We start from the raw sequence: 25,426 nt of genomic DNA, 5'->3' as shown, positions 1-25,426 counted from the left end.
AAAGACATAAACCAGCTAGTGAACAATGCCAGCTGTAGCAGCTTGACAACATCTTTGCAGTTGCCCTCTCTGAAAACCCACGTCTGTGGTTGTGCAGATGGGGACAGCCCAATTCAGATTGGGATACTGATGTCATACTGTCCAAAACAATTAAATAAAAACCTAATAAGGAATATAATTACACACAAGTGCACAATAACTTACCTGCCATGTAAATATCACCATTATTTTGCTAGTCACAGAAATATTGTATCAGGCATTTACACCCCAGTACGTTCAAGGTGAAAGAAGTAGTGCCTCACATCATTTTAGCTCTTAACATGATTCATGCTACCAGGCTATGACTTAACTAGGGAACAGATGCTCTATGTCTTTACAGGTCCCCAAACCATAAGAAACTATTTTCTCGTCTTCTTAACTATACTGATTCAGGAACGTGCCAAGCTTTCTCTGTAAAATCTGTTCTGCTGAACTGGATGCCCAGCTGTTAATGGCAACACGAGGAATGGAAAGCTGAATATTTATAATACTTTACACCGTACAGCTGTCTTCTAAAGAGCAGTCATCAAAATTTTATTGGATGCAGACTAAATACTCAAAGGAAAGAAAGGTCAACATAAATTAAGACTATTTTTCCCAAAGACAACTCCAACTTTTAAAGTACATTCTTAAATCTTAAACAACAGTTAAAGGCTTTTTATATAAAGCAACTAAAATCCTTTAAAAGCATCCAATAAAAGCTTCAGAAGATTATTTTAGATTAAACAAGCTTTGCAGAAGCATTTCATTTTTGAAAAGAATGGAACAGGAACCATATTGGGCATGAGCCATTTTGATTTAGAAGCTAAGAGCTGAATGCAGAAAATGCTTACATAGTGTTACAGATACTAGTTTCTACTCACTAAGGCTTCTGTAACTAGTTAAAATTCCCACATGGCCAGAGTCTGAATGAATCTCGCTTAAAAATATCATTTTTTAAAAAAACGTGCCCTTTTTCAAGGTGAACCTTGGCAGGACAATTTAAAGGTATTGTAAGCAAACAACTGAATTACTGGAGTCCAGATTTATGTTGAAAAGGGGTCACTCCCAAAACATTTTTGTCTAAAAAAACAGGAAAACAACAATAAAAGGTTTACATTATTTTAATATTAAAAAGGCACCCACATTCTTGCCAAAGGAAAATCAAAGCTGACGCAGTTACACAAAATTCTGAAGACCTTGTTTCTTTTTAGATATAGTGGCTCATATTGCTTAAGAAATGCAGACTCCATTACATCTTCAACCCCAGTGGCAGCAAAGAAACATTTTATACATTAATACATTCACTCTGCAAAGGTGCTCTAGGGGACCATGCATTTGCATGCTATGCTAAGACATGTTATGATGGAAGTTTTTATGGTGGACTTTAAAGGAAGCTGGAAGCCAAAGTACTGTTGAATCCAGACTCAAGGAAACTTGAGGATGTATGAAAAAACTACATGAAAAGGCTATGAAATTATAGACACCTTTTAAAAATCTTGTCAAAAAAGTGGCAGAATGGTCAAGCACTGTGCTATTTAAAATCTGTCAGTGACGTTAGATAATACTAGAGTTACAACATGCCCAAGTTCCAATCATTTGCCTGTGGAGACATTGTAAATAATTCAGCAGAATAGCTATTTTCAATCCCTGAAAAAGCTATCTTTCATGAGATCTTGGTGGTCTTATGGATGCCAAACTGAAGTATTCAGGTATCTTAATAGTAATAAACATCACACAGGGGCACTATTTTAGATAATTCATGCCATAGTATTCCCCATTTCTACACATAAGTATGGAAGTTGGATAATGGAGAAAACTGAGAGGGAGAATGTTGATTCATTTGAAATGTGTTGGATAAGAGTTCTACTGAAACTGTGGAATACCAAGAGACAAATAAGTAGGTTCTAGATCAAATGAAACCTGAATTCTCCCTAGAAGCTAAAATGATACATTATTAGAAGTCTAGAGTCACTGGAAAAGACAATAATACTGGGAAAAGTTGAAGGCAAAAGGAAAAGAAACCTAACATGAGATGCCTTGTAAAATATTTCAGAAATCATTAATTTATAGGATCACCATTAAGTTGTAAGCAACTTGAGTGCTTACACACCCACCCACACACACTCTAGTTTTCAGGAGTGGAGGTAGCAGAAATCCAGAAAAGTTGCAGGATAGTTCTTAAATGCGCTCAAAATTCAATGGTGTCTGTGTTAAGGGGAAATAGTCTATTTGTTGGTCATGTGTTGCATTTATTTTGTATCATCCTTGTGATTCATGTGATTTAAATTAAAGAAAAATATTTAATTTATGTTTGTCATTCAAACCAGATTGTCCCATATATTTCTCTAAGATGGAATCCGAGCAAATGACATGCACAGAAACAAATCCAGTGAGTTGCAGTTAATACTTGCTTTGTCTGATCATGAGCAATAGCTCTCCCTTTCCCATGAGCCAATTTCAATATTGTTGAAGAGCAGAAGACATGGTTGCAAAAAAGTACATAGACACATTGGGCATATTGTGCCCACTGGTTAGATTAATCAATCCTCAAATTGATCCTACAATGTTCTACCACAAAATGCAATTTGGTTTTCTAGCATTCCAAAGATTGCTGTATAATGTGTCAGTACCACAGTGACCTTATTTGTCTGCAACAGTCAGAACTAACCTACCAACAATCAACAGCTGGGGGTTTTCTGCCTAGTAGCTCCAGAAAGCAGCCTGGCAGCTGTGCCCAAGAGGAAAAGCATTTATTTACCTCATCTGCTCCATCCCTTCCATATAACTGCCAGTGATAACTGTCCACAGTTCTGAGGATCAACACTTAAGAACATACGAACATGAGCAAGCCTGCTGGATCAGACCAGAGTCCATCTAGTCCAGTACTCTGCTACTCACAGTGGCCCACCTGATGCCTTTGGGAACTCACATGCAGGATGTGAAAGCAATGGCCTTCTACTGCTGTTGCTCCCGAACACCTGGTCTGCTAAGGCATTTGCAATCTGAGATCAAGGAGGATCAAGATTGGTAGCCAAAGATCGACTTCTCCTCCATAAATCTGTCCAAGCCCTTTTTAAAGCTATCCATCACCACCTCCTGTGGCAGCATATTCCAAACACCAATCACGCATTGCATGAAGAAATGTTTCCTTTTATTAGTCCTAATTCTTCCCCCCAGCATTTTCAATGTATGCCCCCTGGTTCTAGTATTGTGAGAAAGAGAGAAAAATCTCTCTCTGTCAACATTTTCTACCCCATGCATAATTTTATAGACTTCAATCAGACCCCCTCAGACGTCTCCTCTATAAACTAAAGAGTCCCAAACACTGCAGCCTCTCCTCATAAGGAAGGTGCTCCAATTTGCAGAAGGTAGCTTACTCAATACATGCATCAATAACATATCTTCTTGACAATCCTCTGAAAGCTTCCTATATAATTTTCCTAAACCACTTTTCTGAATTGTTTTAACACAATCAAGTTCCACATCCTGCCAAAAGAACTGGCTGGTTGTATCATCATTGTAGGAGAAGACAAAACTGCTGGCATCCCTCCTAACATGATGATCTGTAGAGACAAAATGATATCTGGGAGTCATTATCAGTCCTGGAAAATCTATGGGACCGTCTGAAGAGGTTATTTTCTACCTTTCCACTTGCAGCCATCACCACCGTTGCACTAAAAGTGTTACCTACTGGCCTCTCCATTCATGCACTACCCACTTCCTTATAACGGTTCTGTGAGGATAATTAGCCCTTGACTGCAGCGCTTTTTGTGCTCAGATGAAGAATAATCTGCACTGGATTTTAAAGAGCAATTGCACTTCTCATTCCTCGGTTTAGCAACTGCTCTCTGATTCAGAGCTATCAGCCCTTTCAGCCCTTGCTACCTGGAGAGAAAATAAATCTTTTCCCTGATGTCAGTGTTGCTTGTTAAAGGGGAATATGAGATGTATCACAAGGTTAGTTGTATGAAATTAGATGGGCAACAGTATATACGTGTGTGCATATATAAAATATTTATAAAGTTTATGCTATCTTCGTCAAAGATTTGTATTTTATTTGGTTGGACCCATCCAGCTTTTTTTCTGCTGAAAAAGGGAGGAAGAGAAGAGTGGATTTACACCCCTGTAAGGAGACTCAAAGGGGCTTACACAGTGATGGGATTCAAATAATTTAACAATTGGTTGTTTACAAGCACCATTTTAACAACTGGTTCTGCCAAAGTGGTGCGAACCTGCTGAATCCCACTACTGGGCTTACAGACTCCTTTCCCCACAATAGATACTTTCTGAGGTAGGTGGGGCTGAGAGAGTTTCAAAGAACTGTGATTAGCCCAAGGTCACCCAGCAGCAATGTAGGAGTGGGGAAACAAATCTGGTTCACCAGGTAAGACTCTGCTAATCATGTGGAGGAGTGGGGAATCGAACCCGATTAGAGTCCACCTGCTTGTAATCGCTAAACCCACACTGGCAGTAAAGTTGCCTTTGCTAAGGGTTATGGGAGCTTCATCAACGTAAGCCACGAGAGATGGGAACTGAGGGAGGGTGCATTGGGATCAACTCTGCTGCCAGCTGCAAAATATCAGCTATGCTTTCTGTCCCAGTTATATATCTTGGGTGTGGCTAGGAGGTGTGAGCCAAACACCTTTTAGTCTGTGGCCTTGGACCACAGACCTGGTCCCAAGATAAAGATTGTTCTTGCCTTTGATAAATACATTCTGTTTCTTTTAATGTATTTAATTTTTTTATTGTAAGATGCTTTGGTCCTGCTGTAACAAATAAATATATGGACTAAATGTTCGGGCAAGCAATAGCAAAGCACATCTGAATGTCTCTTGCTTTAAAAACCCTACAGGATTGCCTTAAATTAGCTACAACTTGATGGCACTTTCCACCATCAACTAACTAAAATTGTAGCGAGAATTCAGGCGAGATTGATTGAAAAAACTATCTGGAACCAACTCATTGTTGTGTGGTTGCACGCAGTGCAAATACAATGGCCTGGACCACTATGGTCATTATTGTAAACAACAGCCAGACTTATACTTTTCCTGGTCCTCTCAAGTGTTTTTAGAAAGTAGGGAGCTAATCGGGCTTTTTGCCCTGCAGACCTTCCAACTGGCCACTAACTGAATTGGCAATTTTGTTATAAAGTTGCTTCGGCTGCAACTGGCAGCATGGCACAAGGATCTTCACTGTATGACTGAAAGTAAGCTGTGTATAAGCAAGAAAACATTTTTTAAAAAAATATATTCATTTTAAAAGGCATCTTGTTAACCAAAGTTTCTACATTGAATCATTTAAGAATTATTAGTTATGCATGATCATAGTACCTGGCATTTTGTGATTGGAGCTGCCTCTTATGGCAGCAATTTTGGGTTGCACCCATCTCTGTGCAACAGAATTCCAAAGGAGCCTGCAATCTCAAAAACTTTGAGATTGCAGACCCTGGTCCAAACACATCCTGAGCACCACTTGAGGGCATGTTGCTTTCTTTCACAGGTCTGCAACAAATAAGAGTGTTTTTATGAAATATCCATTTCAAGAGAATCTCTGGAGGAACAAGAACATTTGTGGCAGGTAAATTACACAGATATTATGTGTATACTTGCTAGATTTACTGGCATAAACTTTCAATAATCAAAGCTCTCTTCAACAGATTCAACAAGGGAGTTGGACTCTCAAAAGCTTACACCTTGAAAACCCTGTTGGTCTCTAAGGTGCTAAAGGACCCGAATCAAGCTGTTTTACTGCAGACCAACACAGCTACCCTCTGAAACTACGTCCATGTTTACTTGTTGATCTGATAAGAAATGCATGTTTTAAAACTATCAGCATTACACATTTGTGAGTGTTCTGGGAAACATGTTGTCCCTCATCACTTCCTATGTTAATTGTACCAAACACTGGTGGAATACAGAGCAGGTGGGCCTTACTGTAATGTTTATAAGCTTCTTCTGCTTGATAGCCAAGCACAAACATGAGTCTCAAGCACTAGTGTTGTAATATTGAGCATCCTGTGTGTGACAGTCACAATTCCTATAGCAACTTCCCAGATTACATATATTTAACAAATACCATTTGTCACCCTCTACAAATTAGATATTTTTCTCAATAAATTTGTGAAGAAAGCGGTTGGGAGTTAATGGCAAAACACATGTTTTAAATGCAGCAGTTCTTAAGTTCAAATCCTGGTATTGCTAGTTACACCTAAACTATAATTCCCTTGAGCAAGTTAAGTATTTCAAATGTATGGGACTGTATTTCCACCACAGAACAGAATTGACCAAGCATAGGGACATGGCGACTTCAGCCTGTGCTGGAAGCATCTTGACCATCTTGTGCTTCTTTTACAACAAGGGCCACAAATTTGTACCAGCTGCAATAAAGGGCTTTAATGCCAAGGCGAGCTAGCAATTATTTTATAGCGCCTCATTATAGATAGGTGCTTGGAATCAATCAGTTGAAAGGGTCCAATCCTGGTTTCTACATAAGATCTTGGGTCTACCCCACTGCGTACCCTATGCTGCCCTATGTTTAAAGACTGGCCAGCATCTAGAGACGAGAGCATGATTGGTCACATTCAGATTCTGGATTAACCTTGCTTTAACCCAGAGGATACTAGTCTAATTTATCAAGCTTTAGTTACATTGCAAGCTTCAGACTGGTAGGCTTGGATAGAGAAAAAAATATTATCTTTAGGCTTCTCATTAGAATCTTTGGCTATGTTTCCTGCCAAAGAAATTCTCCGAACCCTAAAGTTGAGACTATTTGATCAGGAATATCAGAATCCAATTAGCGATGTCAACAGGTCATGCTCTCCTCTATTTTTAGGAATTCCCCTTAGTGCAGCTAGCACGGCCAAATACTTACACCAATTAACTCTGCGCAACAGCCGCAGAGTGCTGTCACTTGCAAAATGTAATGTTTTACCATCAGTAGTTATGCTAGGGAGATGTTCAAAAATTCCCTATCAGGAAAGAATTTGTGCTTGCAATGCAAACTTTGAAGAAACTATTGGTCACATACTTTTATATTGTCCTTTTTACAGCACAATTAGACATTTCTTGTTGACCTCTTTTTTGGTCAGCAAAAAAGGTTTTTACGGACCAACGGAAAATCTGCCTGTTACTAAATAAGAAGTCTTGCACTGTAACTGTAAAGGTCGCAAGGTTCTTGTGTTTTGCTATGAAACAACATTCACAATTAAATACAAGAGCCTGATGTGTATACTCACTGAACAATTGAATCTTGGTTTAAATCACACTGACACAATATTGTATTTTAGATTACATAGTTCTATTAGTTTTGTCATTATATTATGCATTATCTTGTATAATAAGTTTTTACAATGCAAACAAAAGGTATTTGGATTGCTAGTTACAAAAGCGTTAGGAAAGTCCTTTCTTTGCCTAAGACTCTGGAGAAGTGTTGCTGGTCACATTCAACAAGACCGAGCTAGGGTTGATTTTGTATGAGGTACGAAGTGACCAGTACGAAGTGACAAGCAAGTTATCTCTGCACAGGAACAGTTTTGATACTGTATGCAGTCCTGTCTGCACCATTATAATCTAGTTTTGCAGAACAAGCTTGCAACTGTTCATTCCTGTCTGGGGTGGATCCTCCCACTCCACACTCTGCTACTTACGGCATGATTCGGCGCGAAGAGACACTTCGTCTTCCTGGCCCTTCGGTAGCAAAACTGAGACTCCCGCCCGGAAACAGCGTCGTGCATCGGTCAAAGTCCGCCGGCTAGAAACAGGCACTAGGCTGAGTGGAGCAAACCGCAGGACTCTCCCTACCAGCGATATGGTTGACGGTGCTGCGACCACACAGGCGGCCTTGAGGAGACTGAGCGGGCCCGGGAAATCCGTGCTTTCAGGTTGGAGCTCTCCTTATTTGCTGTCCCCCTATGTCAGGCTCTCTTTCCTCTGTTGCCTTTTCGATTATGCATCATTATCACCGCTGTTATGAAAACAATTAAGTTCTGTGGCACTTTAAAAACAAGCAGCTTTGTTCTGGCATAAATGTCGTGGATTCGTTAGGAGTCCGCAGGTAGAGGCTGATGCACGAGCATTCATGCCAGGTATGATTTTAAGGTGCAACGAGAGACACGCAGCTTTCTCTGGAGTCTGGCATTATGGCTGTTCTTGTTGCAAAATTGTTGAAATGCTCATTTAAAAAGGGAAGAGGCTCGGACCACACAGTTTCGAAAAAGAATGAAAAGATAAGGGTAAAATAGTGTACTTAATTTCCAGCAAGAATCATGCTGGAGCTCAAGTTTATCTATTATCTATTATCCGTCTTGCCATAAGTGGAGAATGAATGTGGTTACTTTTTCATACGGGAGGATCTTTTGTACATGCTCCCGCTGCCCCTACCTACTCTTTTACAGATTCCAAACCTAAATCGTGACATTAAATGAGGGACTGGAACTGAACTCTTGCACAGATCGAGTACTGTTTCCTACGGCAAAGGCTGTAGTACCTTAGACACAATCTGTCTTATGTTAGTATTAGCCTACTTACTAAAAGGGAAGTTGTTTAGAGACTAAATTAGATAGAAGTGCTTCTTTCAGTGTTACGTTGCTGCTGGAATTTGTGTAGACCCTCAACATTTGTGATTAGCTGGCACCTTTTTACTGGCAGAACTTCCAGGTTATGGATTCCAGTCTTGTGTATATATCACTTAGATGTAAATGCCATTGGCAACCTCAGAGTATAGAATTCTGTTTTTTAAATTATTATTATTATTATTAATTAAACTTTTATACCGCCCACCCCCGAAGGGCTGTGAGTGGTGAACAACATAACATAACTTAACAAGTAGAGCACTCTCATAATTTTAAATCTAAATATAATATAAATATGGGCTCTATAACATTAAAATAATGAAGACCATTTAAAATACAGCATACAAATTATAGTGTTCAGACAATTTAAAAAGCCCCTCTTGAGAGGGAAGGGCCCATAGGTGTAATAAGGGCCGCAGAAGTTGAAAGACGGAGAGAGGGGGCGCCATCAGCGGCCAGCTTCTCAAAAGGCCCAGTGGAACAGCTCAGTCTTACAGGCCCTGCAGAACTCACTAAGATCCCGCAGAGTCTGGACAGTTGGAGGGAAAGCGTTCCACCAAGCAGGGGCCAGGGCCATAAAGGCCCTGGCCCTAGTGGAGGCCAGCTGCATCATTGAAGGGCCGGGGACCACCAGGAGATTGGCCTCCACCGAGCGCAGAGGCCGAACTGGGACATGTGGGGTCAGACGGTCCCTTTATAAAGGTTATGTCTCCAGTATGAAAAAGTGTATATGTAATGAAAGCAGCGTGAATATCAACATTTAGAGATGAAGAATTACCATAAAGATAGCAGGCTAGGTCCTGAGTATGACTTGTTTCAGTACAGACTGTTGTATCTTCTTCAGTATGTATAACAAAACAACTTCAGAGGAAAAAATAGTCAACCTGCTGGCACACTTGCAAGTGTTTCCTGTTGTAGGTTTATAGCAGCAGAGGTCAAAAAATCAATTTCTAAATTTTACTAAAGTCCCCCTCGCCATCCCCCCCACCCCCAGCAAGCATCCCAGCCTGCTGATCAACTGATTCACGGGCCAGCAAGCCCTCACCACCACCCCCACCAAGCCATCCGGCCTCCCCCCGTCAAGCACCCCTGGCCACAGTTCAACTGATCCGAGGGCCAAGCAAGGACTCCCAGCAATTCCTCCTGACCCCCCCCCCCAGCATTTAACAAGGCCTCCTCGCCACCCCCACCCCATCCAGTCTCTCTCACCCCTCAAAGACAAGCTGGGAAAAACCAGTCCTCTACTTGCCCTCAACCCTTGTCCTATCTAGGTCCGCAGTATTCCTTACCCTACAGTGGGCTTTACTGCTAATTTCAATATATATGACCAAGGCTGCCTTGTCAGGTCAAACTCAGGACCACCAAAACAAACATGGGTCTGTCTTAGATAAAAAAGAGGCCCTACATATGGAAAAGGAGATACACTGGATCTTCTTTTCTCCACTGAGTGGCTTGCTAGTGATCTGATTAGGGGTGGAGGTTCAGCTCTTGCCTTGGTGATTTGCCTTGGTCAGTATAGTGTCTTCTAAAGGCATGGTTGAGCTTACTGCCTCCTCCCTGTAGGAGAGATGCACTGATTCAGATGGTTTGTTGCTGATGACCCTGTGCAGGCCCTTGTAGATGTACAAGATAATGGACTGGAATCATTTTCCATGCTGTGCGAGGCCTGCACCTCCTTAGTTTATGGGGGAGCTGGGTGATATGAAGCAGACTGTAAGACAACTAGAGTGATGTTGGCGGAAGACTCAGGATGAATCACACTGAGCATGTCATTTAGCCCATTTGCAGGTTTATGAGGTGACAGTGATGGCAGGGACTTCCTTCTCTGCCACTGTTGTGTCAGCAGAATCTTGCCCAGCTCTGTTATTTAAAGTGTTTCATGACATATCTGACCTTGCTGGCCATGAAAATTTGGCTTCCAGCCATGATGTTTTTGCAAGCATGTTTGTTGACAAAATCCCTCTCATCCATTTGAACTTGGAAGCCAAGTTGAGAATAAAACAGATACCTGAGGTGTCAGAAATTCCTGCTTGCCCTTTTGTTATGGATAGTTTCAGATTGATCCTGTCTGTGGATACTGACATAGTCCTTGGGAGTGTGAAGGCCTCTGCGTATGCTCTGGACCCATGCCCATTCTGGCTTTTAAATTCTTGCCAGGAAAAGCAATGGAGCCATTAGTGAAAATCTTCAGGTACTCCCTGATTGAGAGGGCTCTCCCTAGGTCCTTAAAGGAGGCAGTTATTAGATCTCTGCTCAAAAAACATTAATTGCTAGAGATGAGGTAGCCAAGTACAGAGAAGTCTCCAGTTTACCTATTCCAGGAATGGTGGTAGAGCATGAGCCTTTCGGTGGAGGGCGGTATATAAATTAAATATACCATACCATACCATGTGGTGGCAGATCATCTCTGAGGTTTTCTGGATGACACATCTGCCCTTGACCCATTTCAGCCTGGTTTCATGCCACCCCTTACTTCCTCCCCTCTTCTCCCTTGCATGCCACCCTTTCCTCCCCTCCCCTCCCTCCACTAGGGTGGGTGGGCCATGTCCAGATGCTGGGGCCCCTACCTCCCCTCCCTTCCCTTGCATGCCAACCCTCAGTCTCTCCCCTTCTCCACTTCCCTTTCCTTTCATGCCACCCCTCCCTCCGCTAGGTTGGGTGGGCCATGTCCAGATTTGGTACCAAGATTACTTTAGTTACTGTGATGGATTATCTTTGTTTAAAGTTGGACAGGGACAGTCTTCCCTATTGATACTGTTGCGCCTCTGAATAGCTGTTGAGACAGTTGACCACTCTATTCCTATTCCCCACTTGAATACAAAGTTGGTGTTTTAGTGGTTTCATTCTTTTTTGACTGAAGATTCTGCATTGAAAGTGCCGACTCAGTTAGCCACCAGGAACATGTGTTACCCATTTTGAAACAGATACATTGTCATCCAGTCTATTTCCAAGTTCAATTCAAGATGCTGGTTATGACCTTTAAAGCCTTTCGTGACCCAGGACCCAATATTTGAAGGACTGCCTTCTTCCATATATCCCTTTGTGCAACCAAGTCAACGAGCAGCCATCTATGGGCTAGTTCACTACTTAGAGTGGCCTGTCTGGCATGTACCAGAGCTCTGTTGGTTTCTATAGTGGCTTCTGCTCTGTGGAAAGGTCTCCCTGGAGAATGGCTTCCTCTTCAGAAGACTCTGCAAGACTTGTCTGGTTGCCAGGGCTTTTGAGGAGGTTTGAACATCAAGCATACTTTAAGGGGACAGGGAGGTAGAGATTTGGAGTTTATTTTGGTTTTAACTTGGACCATGAGGTGAGGGAGAAATATTTAAATAAATTAATATACCATTTCACTACTTCAGTTGCTTTGGAACACAGTTTTCCGGTTAAAATTAACTTGGGAAAATATTATCCTTTCTTCCCCAAATGCACTGAAGGAGACTTTAGACCTTTTCACAAGAGAAATGACTATTGGTCAAACCAGGAGATGGCAACCTTTACTATCTAAGGAACCATTTGCCCTCCCCACACAACAGAAAAAATGGTCTGCAGCTGCAAAACATATTTGAGCCTTAAGACTCCCTGCTCTCTGCCAAGGCTTGGCTGTGGAAGGGGGAGCATTAGTCTTTGGCTGCCAATCCTTCTCCCCTACTTTGCTTTCTTTCTGTCTCTCCCTTTCTTTCACTCAGGTCTTTTCTGCCCCTCTCTTTTTCTCTTGCTTCCTTTCTCTTCTCCACCCTTGGTTCTTCCCCTCTCCCATTTATACTCCCCAGTTCCCTCTTAGCCAATCCCAACTCCGCCCCCTAATGCTGCTCACCTGAGTCACTCCTGCCCTTTCCCTCAGTGTAGTTCCCTCTCCCTTACTCTGGTTCTCCCCTAGTTATTGGCCAGTTCCCACTGTGTTCTGCCGCTTCTATTGGGTCCAGCTGGCTGCACTGCCAGTCACTTGTCCATCAAGCCAGAATGCACTTCCTGCTCTGCACTGCCTTCTCTGCTTCTCTGGTTGATATAGGGCTGACTTCATCCTGGGCTCCAAAGCTGTGAGGACTGGTGGGTCTGTTGGTTGAAGAGCAGTTCTGTGGGTCACAGTAAGCCACTGTAGGGGGGGAAAGAACCACATGTGGCTCAGGAGCCACAAGTTGTTGACCCCTGGCCCAAATCCATCAGAGTTGCCTCTTCTCTTTAAGTGCTTTAGGGAATCATTAGGATGCAACCACTGTGCCTCCTGTCCATTCTTCTGTTCATCCACTGCTGTCTCTTGTATGCAATTGAGCAAAATCAAAATCTTCTGGCCAAAGGTTTTGGCTTTGAAGTCTAGGTTATTTTAATTCTGAGCGACTATATGTCTTTGTCTCAAATACATGGACTTAAAGCTATTTTCATTAAATGTATTTCAAAATGAATGTGTTTAAATGTACTGTAGTCTAACATCTAATGAACATGTTAAATTACGATACTTAAAATAGATGTTCAGCATTCCTCTGTGCTGATTGCAGCATATTCTCCCTGATCCTATAGTGATCCTATGGTGCCTAGATGTACAGAGGACTGGTATGGCTTAGTTTGGTGATTGCCAACATTTTTTCTTTCGTAGAAACCAAATGTTCTCAATTACTCCACTCAAAACCTAGCAAGAACTTCATGTAAATTTGCTTTTGGGTTTACATTCAGTTTAAATTGAGACTTACCTCTAACATGAATGTACAGCTGAGATTCCAGTCTGCACTACAGTGACTCAGTTGGAAAGGGAAACAATTTTGAAGGTCATATAACAAAGGTATGTGAATTGAGCTTGCAGTTTTAAATTGTGCCTATTTTATACAGAAATAGTAGACATTAGTATGGAAAAGCTCCATCAGATCATCTAGATCTTACCCAATTTAGATCCTGAAAAATTGTTCCCTACTCTATATTCTTATAGTGCACTATCTGGGCAGTTCATATTTTAATAACCTTACCAAGAGTGCTTTTCTCCACTAAATAACTCTTGCATGCTATGCTTTGAAACACATTGGAAACATCCTCTGCACAGCTGCCCAAATAAGAAATGGATAAGTAATGAGAGGATTGTGAAGCATAAACAAGTGTTCATATTTGATAAAACTGGTTACTGGAAAATTAAAATTTATTCTCTTCTCCCTCGTTGGTTAGAATTCAGTATCCTTTGTGTGTGCTAACAGTGGTGCTTAATTATTGTAGTGACACCAGTTTGCAGTAACTGGACTGTGTCCCTATAGGGTCCTTCTTATGTCACTGCAATATGAAACTGTCAGGCAAGGCGGTCTGTGTATTATAAATAGGGTACTTCATCCATGATAAGTGATTATTATCTTTCTTTCCCAAGTGTAAAAGGCCTGTATAACTCAAGAAGGTGCGAGTGATTTAGGCCTCCTGAGTAAAGCTCCAGTGAGTCCTGAAGGGGACCCTACCTCTGTTGTTGTCTTGTTATTGAACTTGAAATATTCAATTTATTATACTGGAATATATTTTCAGAAGTCAGCACTGGATAAAATAATGTTGCAGGCTGTTAGACCAACAGTACAACACGATTTAGTGCTCCTCTGTGATGGCCTTCTAAAAAACCCTCAACACCGTTGGTAAAGAAAAAAATGATGACAATTGGCATTTACTAACCATATGTGAGGAAAAGGCTGTGTGGAATCATTTCAATTATTTAAAAAGAAAATGTATTTCTGTGGACTTTTCATTATGTTGTGTGCAATTTTTTTTCTTTTTCTTTCTTTTTGTATTATTAGGGTCTTCATCTGGGCAGTTGTTGCTTATGAGCTACAAACCCAAGTCCAAGGAACTGGATGTAAATGTACTTGGTCTTGCTGAAATAGTTGTATGAAGCAACTCTGAGTAGGTCTACTCAGAAGTAAGTCCTATGTTATTCAATGTTCCTTACCCCTGGGAAAGTGTCCTTAGGACTGCATTTGTAGTCACATAACCAGATTGTCACCCTATGGCAGAACATATTTATTTAGAAGAAATATTACTTTCAGGGTAGGTTGCTGTTATATATAGGATGACAAGTCTAATAATTGGTGAGTTGTTTGTAGAAAAGCAGTACTACCCTTCACTTGTAGAAAGATACAAGAAAGTTAAATAAAGGCTGGAATAGTAACCATGCTTATTAGAAAGCAAACCCCTTTAAATGTAGAAGGACGATTCATAAAAACATGCAGGCTGGAAATCAGTATGTGGGGTGAAGTCTGGCCCTAACATCTGTAATAGATAGTTCTTGCAAAAACCTTCTGGCTCCAAATGCTGCTTTGTATGTCACTTAAGATCCTTGCAGCCAACAGGAAGACCAGCATAGCCCCTTACCAACATCAGAAATTCAACTTGTTATATTTTGAATTCTTTCTGTATATTTTAAATTTGTCGTAGAAGCTGCTGGGTCTTTTTTTTAAGGACATGCAAAAAGGAGTTTGGGGAAAGGTTTGCCTTTTCCAAGCTTTTGCCGTGATGCCTGGAAGTACAAGTACACAGTGGCGTAGCGCCCAGGGGGCCGGGTAGGGAGCCGTCTTGCCCCGAGCACGCACTGGTGTGGGGGCATGCAGGGGCGTGGCAGGGGTGCAGGGCACACACGTGCTTCAGGTGCAGTTCCTCCTCACTGTGGCTCTGCAAGTACAACTCACAATTGTTGTCATTTATTGCAGTTTCCTGGAAATCTCTGTAAAATAAAGTAGCAAAGGTTGCTGGCACATGAGTCCCATCTCATCTTTGATTGTGTCTAATTGGGTAAACAAAAAGGCATGTGGCATGTTAAAGACTAACAGGTTTCTTGAAGCATAAGCTTTTGTAGGCAACTGTTTGCTTCATCATATATATCAGTGTCTCTAGCCCACAAATAAGTATGTTTCAAGAAACCTGTTAGTCTTTAACATGCCACGAAGTTTCATTTCCCCTGCACTGCAACAGACTAACCCCTCACTGCATTTGTGTTTAATTCAGTGTTTCTACACCTACCAGAATGTGTCTCAGAATCCACATTGTTACTTGTGGTACTATGGCTTTGGGTTTGCGACTGTACATAGATGTGATAAAAGTTCACAGAAGGCTGGGGAATAACTGCATAAAACTATTTTTATAAATCAAGTGTGTGTCTTAAGGCAAAATTTAATCAAAGTTCAAATTTCTGCTTAATCAAATTCATTTCAAAAGATGAAAAACCTATTCAAAGGACAATTGGCATGTGCTGGCTGCTTGCCTATCGTCATGTGCATTTGCCAATTGTGCAAAATCGATCTTTCAGCATACATTAGTAGATAATGAAAAAATGACATTTTCAGTGACATGCCAGATGCTAAAACTGGTAGCTGGCAGCAGGTGTCCACAACTGGTTGCACTTCACTTAAAGGAAACTGATTTGTGCAAGATTTTCAGGTCTTTGTCATACAACAGTCATACATCTGTCAGTACAAATTTTTACTTAGTACTTTTTATTCCTTCCTCCAAAAGCTCGCGGTGCTCAGCACTTCTCCATTTTATTCTCATGACAACCCTGTGAGATACAGTAAACAAAGAGAGAATGACTACCCAAGGTTCTTGGCACAGTGGGAATTTAAAGTTGAATCTCCCGAATTCAGATCCAGTACTCTGACCACTGTATTACATTGGCAGCTTACATGATGTGTACTCATTATTGGTTCAATAATGTGATTTATGCCAGTCTGGAAAGCCATAAAACCAAGGTACCCACAGAGTATAACCTTCTACATACTAGAGGAATCCCCCAAGCATGCTAAAAATATGATTTTACAAGTTAAAGTGTGCCCCCCCCCCCACAAGGGTATTGGTCCCTGACCCCAAAACTATGGGCCAGAGCTTTTTTGCCTCTGCCCACAAACAGGGCCAGAGCTTTTTCGGCTCTGTCTCCAGCCTGGTAGAAAGCTCTGTCAAATGAGACCTGGATCCCATGGGATTCATCACAGTTACACACTGTAAAATGAAGTTGTTTTGTGAGGCCTTTGGCTGAGGGCAGCAATGGTGTCCAACTAGCTGGCCTCCCTTCCCTTCCCCTCCCCTTAACCTTTCTCCTTCCATTTTCTCCTGGGGCCCTCTTGTTTCTTTGATATTTTATGTGGCAAATCCCATCCTTAATGAACTGTACTTAGGGCACTATGGGTTATGAAACTGTTTTGAATGTTTGTTGAATTGATCAGTTGGAAACCACCCTGAGCCATATAGGGTGACCTAAAAATCAAATTTTTAGAGGGAGGGCAGGAGGAATTTTGAAACTCCTTGCTTTCCCCTATCCATAACCTCATTACCTCACATCCCCCACATTCTTCCCTCTGTTGCCCAAAGTAGGCTCCCTCCATTTTTAGTTGGGGGAATTAGCTTTTGGGGATAGAACTTAGCAAGAGAGGTAGCTGAGATCTATAACCTGTGTCTACCAGGATAATCCAAATGGAGACTCTCCATTAAAAAGGCAGATGTAAGGTATTAATAAAGTAATAGAAATCAAATTACTATTGGTTAATATATACACTCAAACACACACTGCATATAAAGTTAACCAGAAGGAAAAGAGAGGAAATTAGGTAGATTTCAGGGATGGGTGATATTTACTAGTCCAGTAGGAGGAGGGGCCCAACAAAAGCAACAGCTGAAAGGGAAAAGGAGCCCACATGAAGGTGAAGGTGAGCGCGCAGATATCCGAGACACACGCTTACTATAAATGTCCACCGGAGTAATATTTATTGTTAGAAATGGATCCTGAGGCAGTATGTGATAAGCTGGCAGGAGGGCCAGTAACAAAGATCTGATTGCTGTTCCAGGATTCTAACAATAAGATGAGAGAGACTTGACGAGTCATCAGGATGGAAGAGAATGCATGTACAGTTCTCTGCTTACTGATTAATGGTTGTAATGGGTGCAGATGAGTGCTGGGATGGGTGCAGATTTTTCAATTGAATACTGAATAATTGTTGTGATAAGGTAAATAATGGTCAGTTCTGATTAAATCACCTTAGGGTGAGACAGTTTTCAGCCCATTGTTCAGCCTGGCACACCTTGGGCCATGGGAAAAGTATGACTTCCAACCTCTCCCCCACCCCATCTTTTGACACACCAGATGGAGGTCCCAAACTAGTCTGAGAAGACTCCATTTGTGTAGAGCAGTATCTTGTTCTCATGTCACTTCTTGTTCCATGTACCACTTATGGCACCCTATAGCAAGGGTGGGGTCTGGGAGCTTACACATCTAAGTGTTCATGTAAATGTGACAAATATCATACATTTCCATCCCTCCATAAAATGTAAATTATGGGCTCTTGCAACCTTGATGTGCTTCAGGGACCTGTGGGGAATAAAAAATGGTTAATCCTTCAACTTGTGTTCAGTTTCAAACAGCATTCCACTCGCTTTAGTATGTTTAAAAGATGTCTTTTGAAAACACATACTTTCCCCTTCAAAATGGTAATAAGAATAGAATAGAATAGAATAGAATAGAATCTTTATTGGCCAAGTGTGATTGGACACACAAGGAATTTGTCTCCGGTGCATATGCTTTCAGTGTACATAAAAGAAAATACATTTGTCAAGAATCATAGGGTACAACACTTAATGATTGTCATAGAGGTCTAGTAAGCAATCAGGAAACAATCAATAGTAACGAAACCATAAAATGTAAAATCATAAAATAAAATGAAATAAAATGAAATAAAATGTAATGTCAGCACAGGCTATAGTCATACAGTCATAAGCGGGAGGAGATGGGTAATAAGAATGATGAAAAAAAGTAGTGCAGTAATTATATAATAAATATATAATAAATAGTTTAACATTATCGAGGAAATTATTTGTTTAACAGAGTGATGGCATTCGGGAAAAAACTGTTCTTATGTCTAGTTGTCTTGGTGTGCAGTGCTCTGTAGCGACGTTTAGAGGGTAAGAGTTGAAACAGTTTATGACCAGGATGCGAGGGGTCAGTAGAGGAGCCCAGTTTCAGTGAGCGGATTTCAGTGGCAGTTGAGGATTCAACCTCTTTTTACTTCATGACCCCTAATGTGCACTGACGGCAGAGTTGTGTGATCTTCCTCATATCTGCTATTTGTCTCAACAGTAAATTTCATGGTCAATTGGTTATTATGAAGGCAGCAAAGGGACATACCTGAAGACACAGTTTGGGGTTTCTGCACATTCAATGGATTCCTTAAGTATGCAGAGCAATATTTATTTGTCAGTCGAATGAAGGAAGATTCCATACTGTAAATCAGACTGAGCATGGTCTTTCCCCTTAATATATTAAGAGATGTTAAGAGTCAGAAACAGAGTTTAATAACCAACAACAGGTGTGATGGGGAAATTGATCTGCTGGAGTTTCTGAGAGCTTGTAATATCCTTGAGAAGCATTTTAGGGGTTTCCTGATATGTTATTATTCCCCTCAACTAGTTCCCTAACTTATTCTGTGTAACTTCTATGCTGGTTCTCTGTAGAACTGTTACAATATGCTACAAACTAGTTCAAATTGGTGAAATTTAAAAGTAATTAACTTTGACTGGATAATTGGCAACATTTTCTTGGTGACATAAACAGCCTTTCATATATTTGTGATTACAATAACATTGTTTGTTACATGTGTAACTTAGTAGACATGTAAAAAAAATTTCAATCATGAATATTGAAAAAAACATACTTGTAAACTAATTTTAGAGTAGCAGAAGTACAGCAAAACCTTGGTGAACATTTTGTCTCAACTGGGAGGATGGACAGATGGTAATGAGATATTGGGCTATGCAAATAAAAGAAGCAGGTTCTAAATACATTTGCATTATTCACAGAATGACCAGTGGTCAGGAGAGCAATGCGTCCTTCTGTGGTGAACAGACAGCTGCTTCAGAAAGTTCTCAAGGAAAAAGGTCTCATAATTGTGAAGAGGAAATATTTTATAGGAACTGCAGAGCAGCCTACTTAGCTATCTTTAAAAGCAGCCTAGAAAACATTAAATCAAAAGAACAACTGTGTTTAGGTAAGTGCTTTTGTTTAAAATGTATTTATTTTACTAGAACATTTTATTTTTTTATTTTTTACCATTCCATGGCTGGCTTGTTGAATACGGTAACATCAGTATTGTTGTTGTTGTTGTTGTTGTTGTTGTTATTAGACTTAATAGACCGCCCAACCCCCGAAGGGCTCTGGGCGGTGTACAATGAGACATAAAACAAATACAATATAAGGTCTCATAAATACAATATAACGATAAAACATTAAAATTCATTAAAATACATTATAGCAGCAATTCCAAAAATTACAAATAAAAATACATGCCCAGAGGCATGCACAGATGGCGCCCAACCCAAAGGCCAGGAGGGCCAGCATTGCCCAAAAATGGATGGTATCAGCGATCAGGCAATGTTGAAGATGGTAAAACTGTCGTGGGGGCTACAGACAGGGTGTATAACAACTTCACAAAAATAATAATGTCTCAAAATATCCTAACATCCCTTGAAAGCATGGCTTGCCCCCAGTATTTTCATTTACACCAAGGGCCCACCTGCATTAGATCAACTTGCATTATTGTAAAAATGGGAACATGAGCATGGGGCCTTCTTAAGGCTACTTCCAAAAAGGAGCAAGTCTGGGTGGAGACTGAACAAACAGATTTAGGTGAATTCTCTGTTAGACTCCAAGAAGAATGCAGATGATCAGTTTGGGAAAATATGGTATTAATGGGGGGAGTGGCGTTAATTATTTTTATCCATACCTTTTCCTCAGTGGATCTTAACCTACTGAAGGTGTGATAAAGAAAAAAGGTAACTGTTTTTACCTACTGCATCTAATAGCAGTTTTATAAAGGGAAGTTCAGGAAGTGTGGGAAACAGAGGATTAATAACCAGTGGCCCAATATTGAGCCCTTGACCTCTGGCTTCCTATTCCTGGGGGAGATTCTAGGGGTGCTGGAGGCTGAAGAGTCCATTTCGGATTGTATTGTCAAAGGCTTTCATGGCCAGAATCAACTGGCTGTTGCAGATTTTCCAGGCAGAGTGGCTGTGGTCTGATTATAGTTTTTGCTCCTAACATTTCACCCACATCTATGGCTGGCATCTTCATAGGCATGCCACATGATAAGATGTCTTAGGAGCAAAACCGTTAGGAGCCAAAACTACCACATCATGGCCACACAGCCCGAAAAATCCACAACAGCCATTGGGGATTACTAGTTTCCTGTTTCATGGGACCTTGAACAGAAGAAGAAGAAGAAGAGGAAGAGGAGTTTGGATTTATATCCCCACTTTCTCTCCTGTAGGAGACTCAAAGGGGCTTACAATCTCCTTGCCCTCCCCCCTCACAACAAACACCCTGTGAGGTAGGTGGGTCTGAGAGAGCTCTGAAAAGCTGTGACTAGCCCAAGGTCACCCAGCTGGCACGTGTGGGAGTGTACAGGCTAATCTGAATTCCCCAGATAAGCCTCCACAACTCAAGCGGTAGAGCTGGAAATCAAACCCGGTTCCTCCAGATCAGAATGTACCTGCTCTTAGCCACTGTTCTTAGCCACTACACCACTGCTGCTCCTGCTTTGCGATAGAAAAGAAGCAAGGAAGGGTTTTCTTTCTCCTCCTGCCCCTTGGTATGCAGATTTTTCTTGGGATAAACAGGAACTCTATGCAGTGGCCAAATGAACAAACATGCTGCATCAGTCTTCCTGGAGGAGATACAGTAAGGCTGCAACTTGAAGTATACAGCTTTTAATAGCAGGATTGTATACAAAATAAATTGTACATGTTAAAAAAATAATCTGAGTGAACATTTTTCACATTTAGCACTGTACAGATACATGCACCAGAAATTGGTTGTATCCCCTTGCTGCATGTAGATGCAATAAGGAAAAATCTCTTTGCCATTGCAAAGTGTGGTCTGTCCCCCAACTGATCTACACTCCTTCTTCCAGGATGTGACTCTCCTGTCTTCTTGTCAGCTTCTTGCTCCTTAACGATACAGTGTCCCTTATAGACAGCCCCCTAAAAACAGCAGCAAAAAAGCAAAGTTCATACGACTTTCCTTAATTTGATTATTGTCTTTACAATCACAGCTTCGTTTTTAATATTAAGCAAAGTGTTGCAAATTTTGTTTAAAATTTAAGCATGATTACAGTTGGGCATATTCTTGGATATTACCAATTTTCCTCTATCTGTAAGGGAGCCTTCTCCCATGGTAGGAGGTACAGGAAGCAGTGAAAGGGGGCAACACAAATCTCCAGGAAAGGTCAGCTCCAGAGGCAAGTGGTTCCTTCTTGCCTTTAGACAAAGTATCCTCACAGATCTACACTGGGAGGTGAATATACCTTTATTTATTTGATTGATTTTTACTGCACTATTTTCCAACCAGTTGGGCTCAAGGTGGCTAACAATGAAATACATACATTTTTCTGCCACACCATTCCAGCTCGATCAGAGAAGGAAGGAATTCAGACAGAGTTGCTGCTTTGTTCACTATTTCTCTCTGCATGGCTTCAGGATTCCTGTGACATTATACACAGAGTATCACATGTTCATCTGTGGAACACATAACTGATGGTGTGCTGGGGGTGCCGAGAGGGATCGAGTTTTAACAGTTGAAAACAATGCATTACATGATAGTTTCTTAGCTGTTTATGTTGTTATTCATCATTTGTTTAATGCCACTAATGTCAACAATGACTCATCTGACTGTACATAATATGTAATTCTTTACAGTATCCAGCACTTTTAAAAATCTGTGTTGACATCAGCTAATCTGGATTTTAAAAGCAACTTGTGTGAACAGATATCTGTCTTATATGTGCTATTTTTTCATCTGTGTCTATATGGCACAGGCTCATGGCAAATGTTTGGCCATGTACTTTTCATAGTGAGCTTAGGAAGGACAACTTCAAGGACCCAGTACTCTTCAAAGTGTATGTGATTTTTTGGAAGAAGGTTTTTTTCTTTTTAGTCCAACCCCATGTCAAAGCTTACAGTTTAGTTCTAGGGAAAAAAATACAAATCACTAGTGCGTCATTACTTTTAGGATGTTTGATTAATAACACAAATTCTGCTTTGTAACCTACAACCTGGTCCTTTATACCCTAATATGTAATACAATGTCCTAGGCTAATATGTCTCTGTAGGCACTTAGCAGAATTCTTCTCTTTAAAAAGGAACATTTAAAGGTTAAGGTAAAGGAACCTCTTTTAAAAGTAGTCTGAAGAGAATATTTGGCATTCCCAGCAAGTATTTATTTCCCAGTAAGTGTAAATAATACATCAAATGGGAGAATTCTGCAATATATTTTGAGACAGGGTTTTTTTTCTCTTTAAGAAAATGAATACCCTATTCAAGAAGGATGCCAGGATGCCTGCCCTACTCTTACAGCAACAAAGTATCTTACAGGCAATTTCCACAATCCAGGCACCTGTGCAACTAGATTCACATTCCCATCAGGGCTTTTAGCTTTAATTATTTGAACAGAAACCTTCTGGCAAGCCATTTTTAGAACCTGAAACAGAGTTTAAAAAGTAGTTTGTGCTTCAGCAGTAGGACAGCTATTCTAGGAAAACAAGTACGAAGCCTTTGCACATGCCAGAGAGCGCTTTCTGGATATTGTGACCTTTTTTCCATAGTTGAGTTTGAAATATAAATAGCTGTAATCTCGGGCTACAAAAACTTTTTCACGTTCTTTGGTCTATGTTGTTCCACACTGTCCAGAAGGAACATTTGCTAGAGATGAGAGGGCATAAAAACCCACTTTCTGACACTTTAGGATCAGTAATTGATTCTGTTGGAATATCTGAGTACTAAGATATTAATCTGGTGTAAGATTATGAATTTGGACTGAGATGTATAGGGCAGAGCTGATAGCAAATTCAGGCAGAATACAAGAATTAGACTTCACAAGCAGAATTCCAGATTTCCTGTTCAGACTAGAAATGTTAGTGCAAGATCCATAAATCAATCCCTGGAACAGTTTTTATTGATAAATAGTAGCTGAGGGGAGCAGTGATTCGGTTTGGAACTAAGGCATGAGGACTGCCAGCAGGTGCTAGCTGGGATATAGCCAGAGTCTAGGCAGGGAGCAGGCAAAGGCATGGTCAAAGTAGTCCAGAGTAAAGGCACAGGCAGGAGATCAGGTAGCCAGGCTAAGACCTGGAGGTCAGAGGAAGACCAGGCACATGGAACTTACCAGGAAGTACATTCATTACACCCAGGTGGAGCCAGGGTTTATATGGGGGGTCTTGGCTAATGAGGCTGGAGTCCTGCAAGGACTCAATCCTCCTCACATACAGATGCGTCCATTTTCAAAGCCTTCTGCCATGCTTGGCAACAATGTGAGCACTTTTCCTCTTACTCTGTAATGTAGCCTCTGCCTTGGACTCCTTTGTGCAGCTGGCTCTTTACTCAGTTCTTCTGATATTCCTGATGGCTCTCCCAGCTGTAGGGAATCAGGCTCTGCATTGGCTTGCAGGGAAAGGTTTGGAGTTGACTCTGCTGCCTGCATCTCCTCACGAGGAGCCAGCTCCGGCTCCACAGTGTCTTTAGGCTCTACATCAGAGTTCTCAATGTCCAGGGACTGACCGTGGAGATTAGATATTTAATTCTTTCCATCTGTGCCATTTTCACAATTCAAACTGAAGCTGTTTGCCCCAGTTGGAAAAATATACTGATTAGATACTAGGAAAAACAGTTTGAGCAAAAGAGTTTTTAAAATCCTACCTGTACCCTATGGCCTTAGTTCCAATCAGGGTATACGTGACTATTGTTTAGTAATTTTAAAACATGATGGAACTCTGTTTACAGTATGTGTGGTGTGTCCAGAATCTCATCTAGATCCTGAGAAAGCAAAGGCTCTTGGGAGTTTAATAGAACATAGATTTTTGCATCAAAGTCTGCTAGCTCAGGACTCATTACATAGTATTTGCTGTTAAATGCTCTTGGTGTAAGACTGATGAATTTTTAGTTATCTCACTGCAGAGACAAAGAGTTTTTTCCCCAACCTGAAATAGGAATTTATGTTAATTATATAATTAAATACTGTTTTGAGAAAACCGTATAGATATCTGTGCATTCTGTCAATGTCAGTAACTGCGAATATTTTATTGTGCAGTACTTCAACAAGCAGGTAGAAATCCGTCTTGGCAGACAGCTGATAAATACTGGACACTCCAAACCACCTCATTGAATTTTGATGATTTTTGTTACATCTTGAAAAAAGAACCCCCTGTTCAGGAAACAGAGCTACTCAAAGCCTTTGCAAAGATGGATGCAAATAATGATGGCTATATCTCACATAGTGAACTTCATAACATTCTTACCACAGTAAGTGTCTTAATGGATAATTAGAAATTGGAATTAGCATAATTTGCTAAGGTCTTTAAATTTCACAGTACATTGTGACTCTAGTAATAATCATGCTCAGTCAAGATTGTTTAACATTCTCATATTTGTGTTAGAAATTCAAAGCAATTCATATAGACTGATAACCAAAGTTATGTTGGTAACCATGTCAACCACCAGGCTATTAAAAACGCCAGGTTAGCCACAGGAAAAATAGCAGCCATCCAGGATTTAATCCTGGATGGCTGCTATTTTTCCTGTGGCTAACCTGGGCTGAGCTGACATGTATCACTGAGACTGGACTAAGGAGGGGGAGAGATTAACGTCTCTAAATTGTGCCCTCGAAGACATTTGGTAATACATCGGCATAAGCCTGGTGAGTGGGGATGCAGTGTTGCTGTAGTCTCCCTAGTATGATATCTCATCCAAGATACTACCCATGTTAAGGCTGTGTACCTAATGCTGGGATTGAGAGACAGTATAAAGATAACCAATACTGAATCCCTGTCTGAGCTGACAGATCTGGTCTCAGAGGTGGTG

General features: G+C 40.9%; 2 protein-coding genes across 9 annotated transcripts in view; one reads left to right on the top strand and one right to left on the bottom strand.

The window, feature by feature from the left end:
- LOC125432630 (integrin subunit beta 3 binding protein) overlaps positions 1-7,756 on the bottom strand; it is a 43,298-nt gene extending 35,542 nt beyond the window's left edge. For 3 of the 4 annotated variants that reach the window (XR_007244504.1, XM_048496389.1, XM_048496390.1), the window contains exon 1: positions 5,352-5,516. Coding sequence is in view for 2 of the 4 variants with exons in the window: in XM_048496389.1 (XP_048352346.1) it covers positions 5,352-5,503 (152 nt within the window). In the remaining 2 variants the exon portion in view is untranslated. Of the gene's footprint in view, positions 1-5,351; positions 5,517-7,666 lie in introns of those variants that run through there. The other variant, XR_007244505.1, reaches the window with a different exon arrangement.
- The window catches only part of EFCAB7 (EF-hand calcium binding domain 7), a 41,337-nt gene continuing 23,664 nt past the window's right edge, over positions 7,754-25,426 (top strand). For 3 of the 5 annotated variants that reach the window (XR_007244503.1, XM_048496382.1, XM_048496380.1), the window contains exons 1-5: positions 7,754-7,900; positions 13,179-13,361; positions 14,341-14,462; positions 19,379-19,566; positions 24,657-24,868. Coding sequence is in view for 4 of the 5 variants with exons in the window: in XM_048496382.1 (XP_048352339.1) it covers positions 19,380-19,566; positions 24,657-24,868 (399 nt within the window). In the remaining variant the exon portion in view is untranslated. Of the gene's footprint in view, positions 7,901-13,178; positions 13,362-14,340; positions 14,463-19,378; positions 19,567-21,733; positions 21,870-24,656; positions 24,869-25,426 lie in introns of those variants that run through there. The other 2 variants (XM_048496381.1, XM_048496383.1) reach the window with 2 other exon arrangements.

This window comes from Sphaerodactylus townsendi, linkage group LG05, assembly GCF_021028975.2.
Source record: "Sphaerodactylus townsendi isolate TG3544 linkage group LG05, MPM_Stown_v2.3, whole genome shotgun sequence".
Taxonomy (NCBI): Eukaryota; Metazoa; Chordata; class Lepidosauria; order Squamata; family Sphaerodactylidae; genus Sphaerodactylus; species Sphaerodactylus townsendi.
Note: the sequence above shows the minus strand (reverse complement) of the source record. Positions and strands in the feature narration are given on the sequence as shown.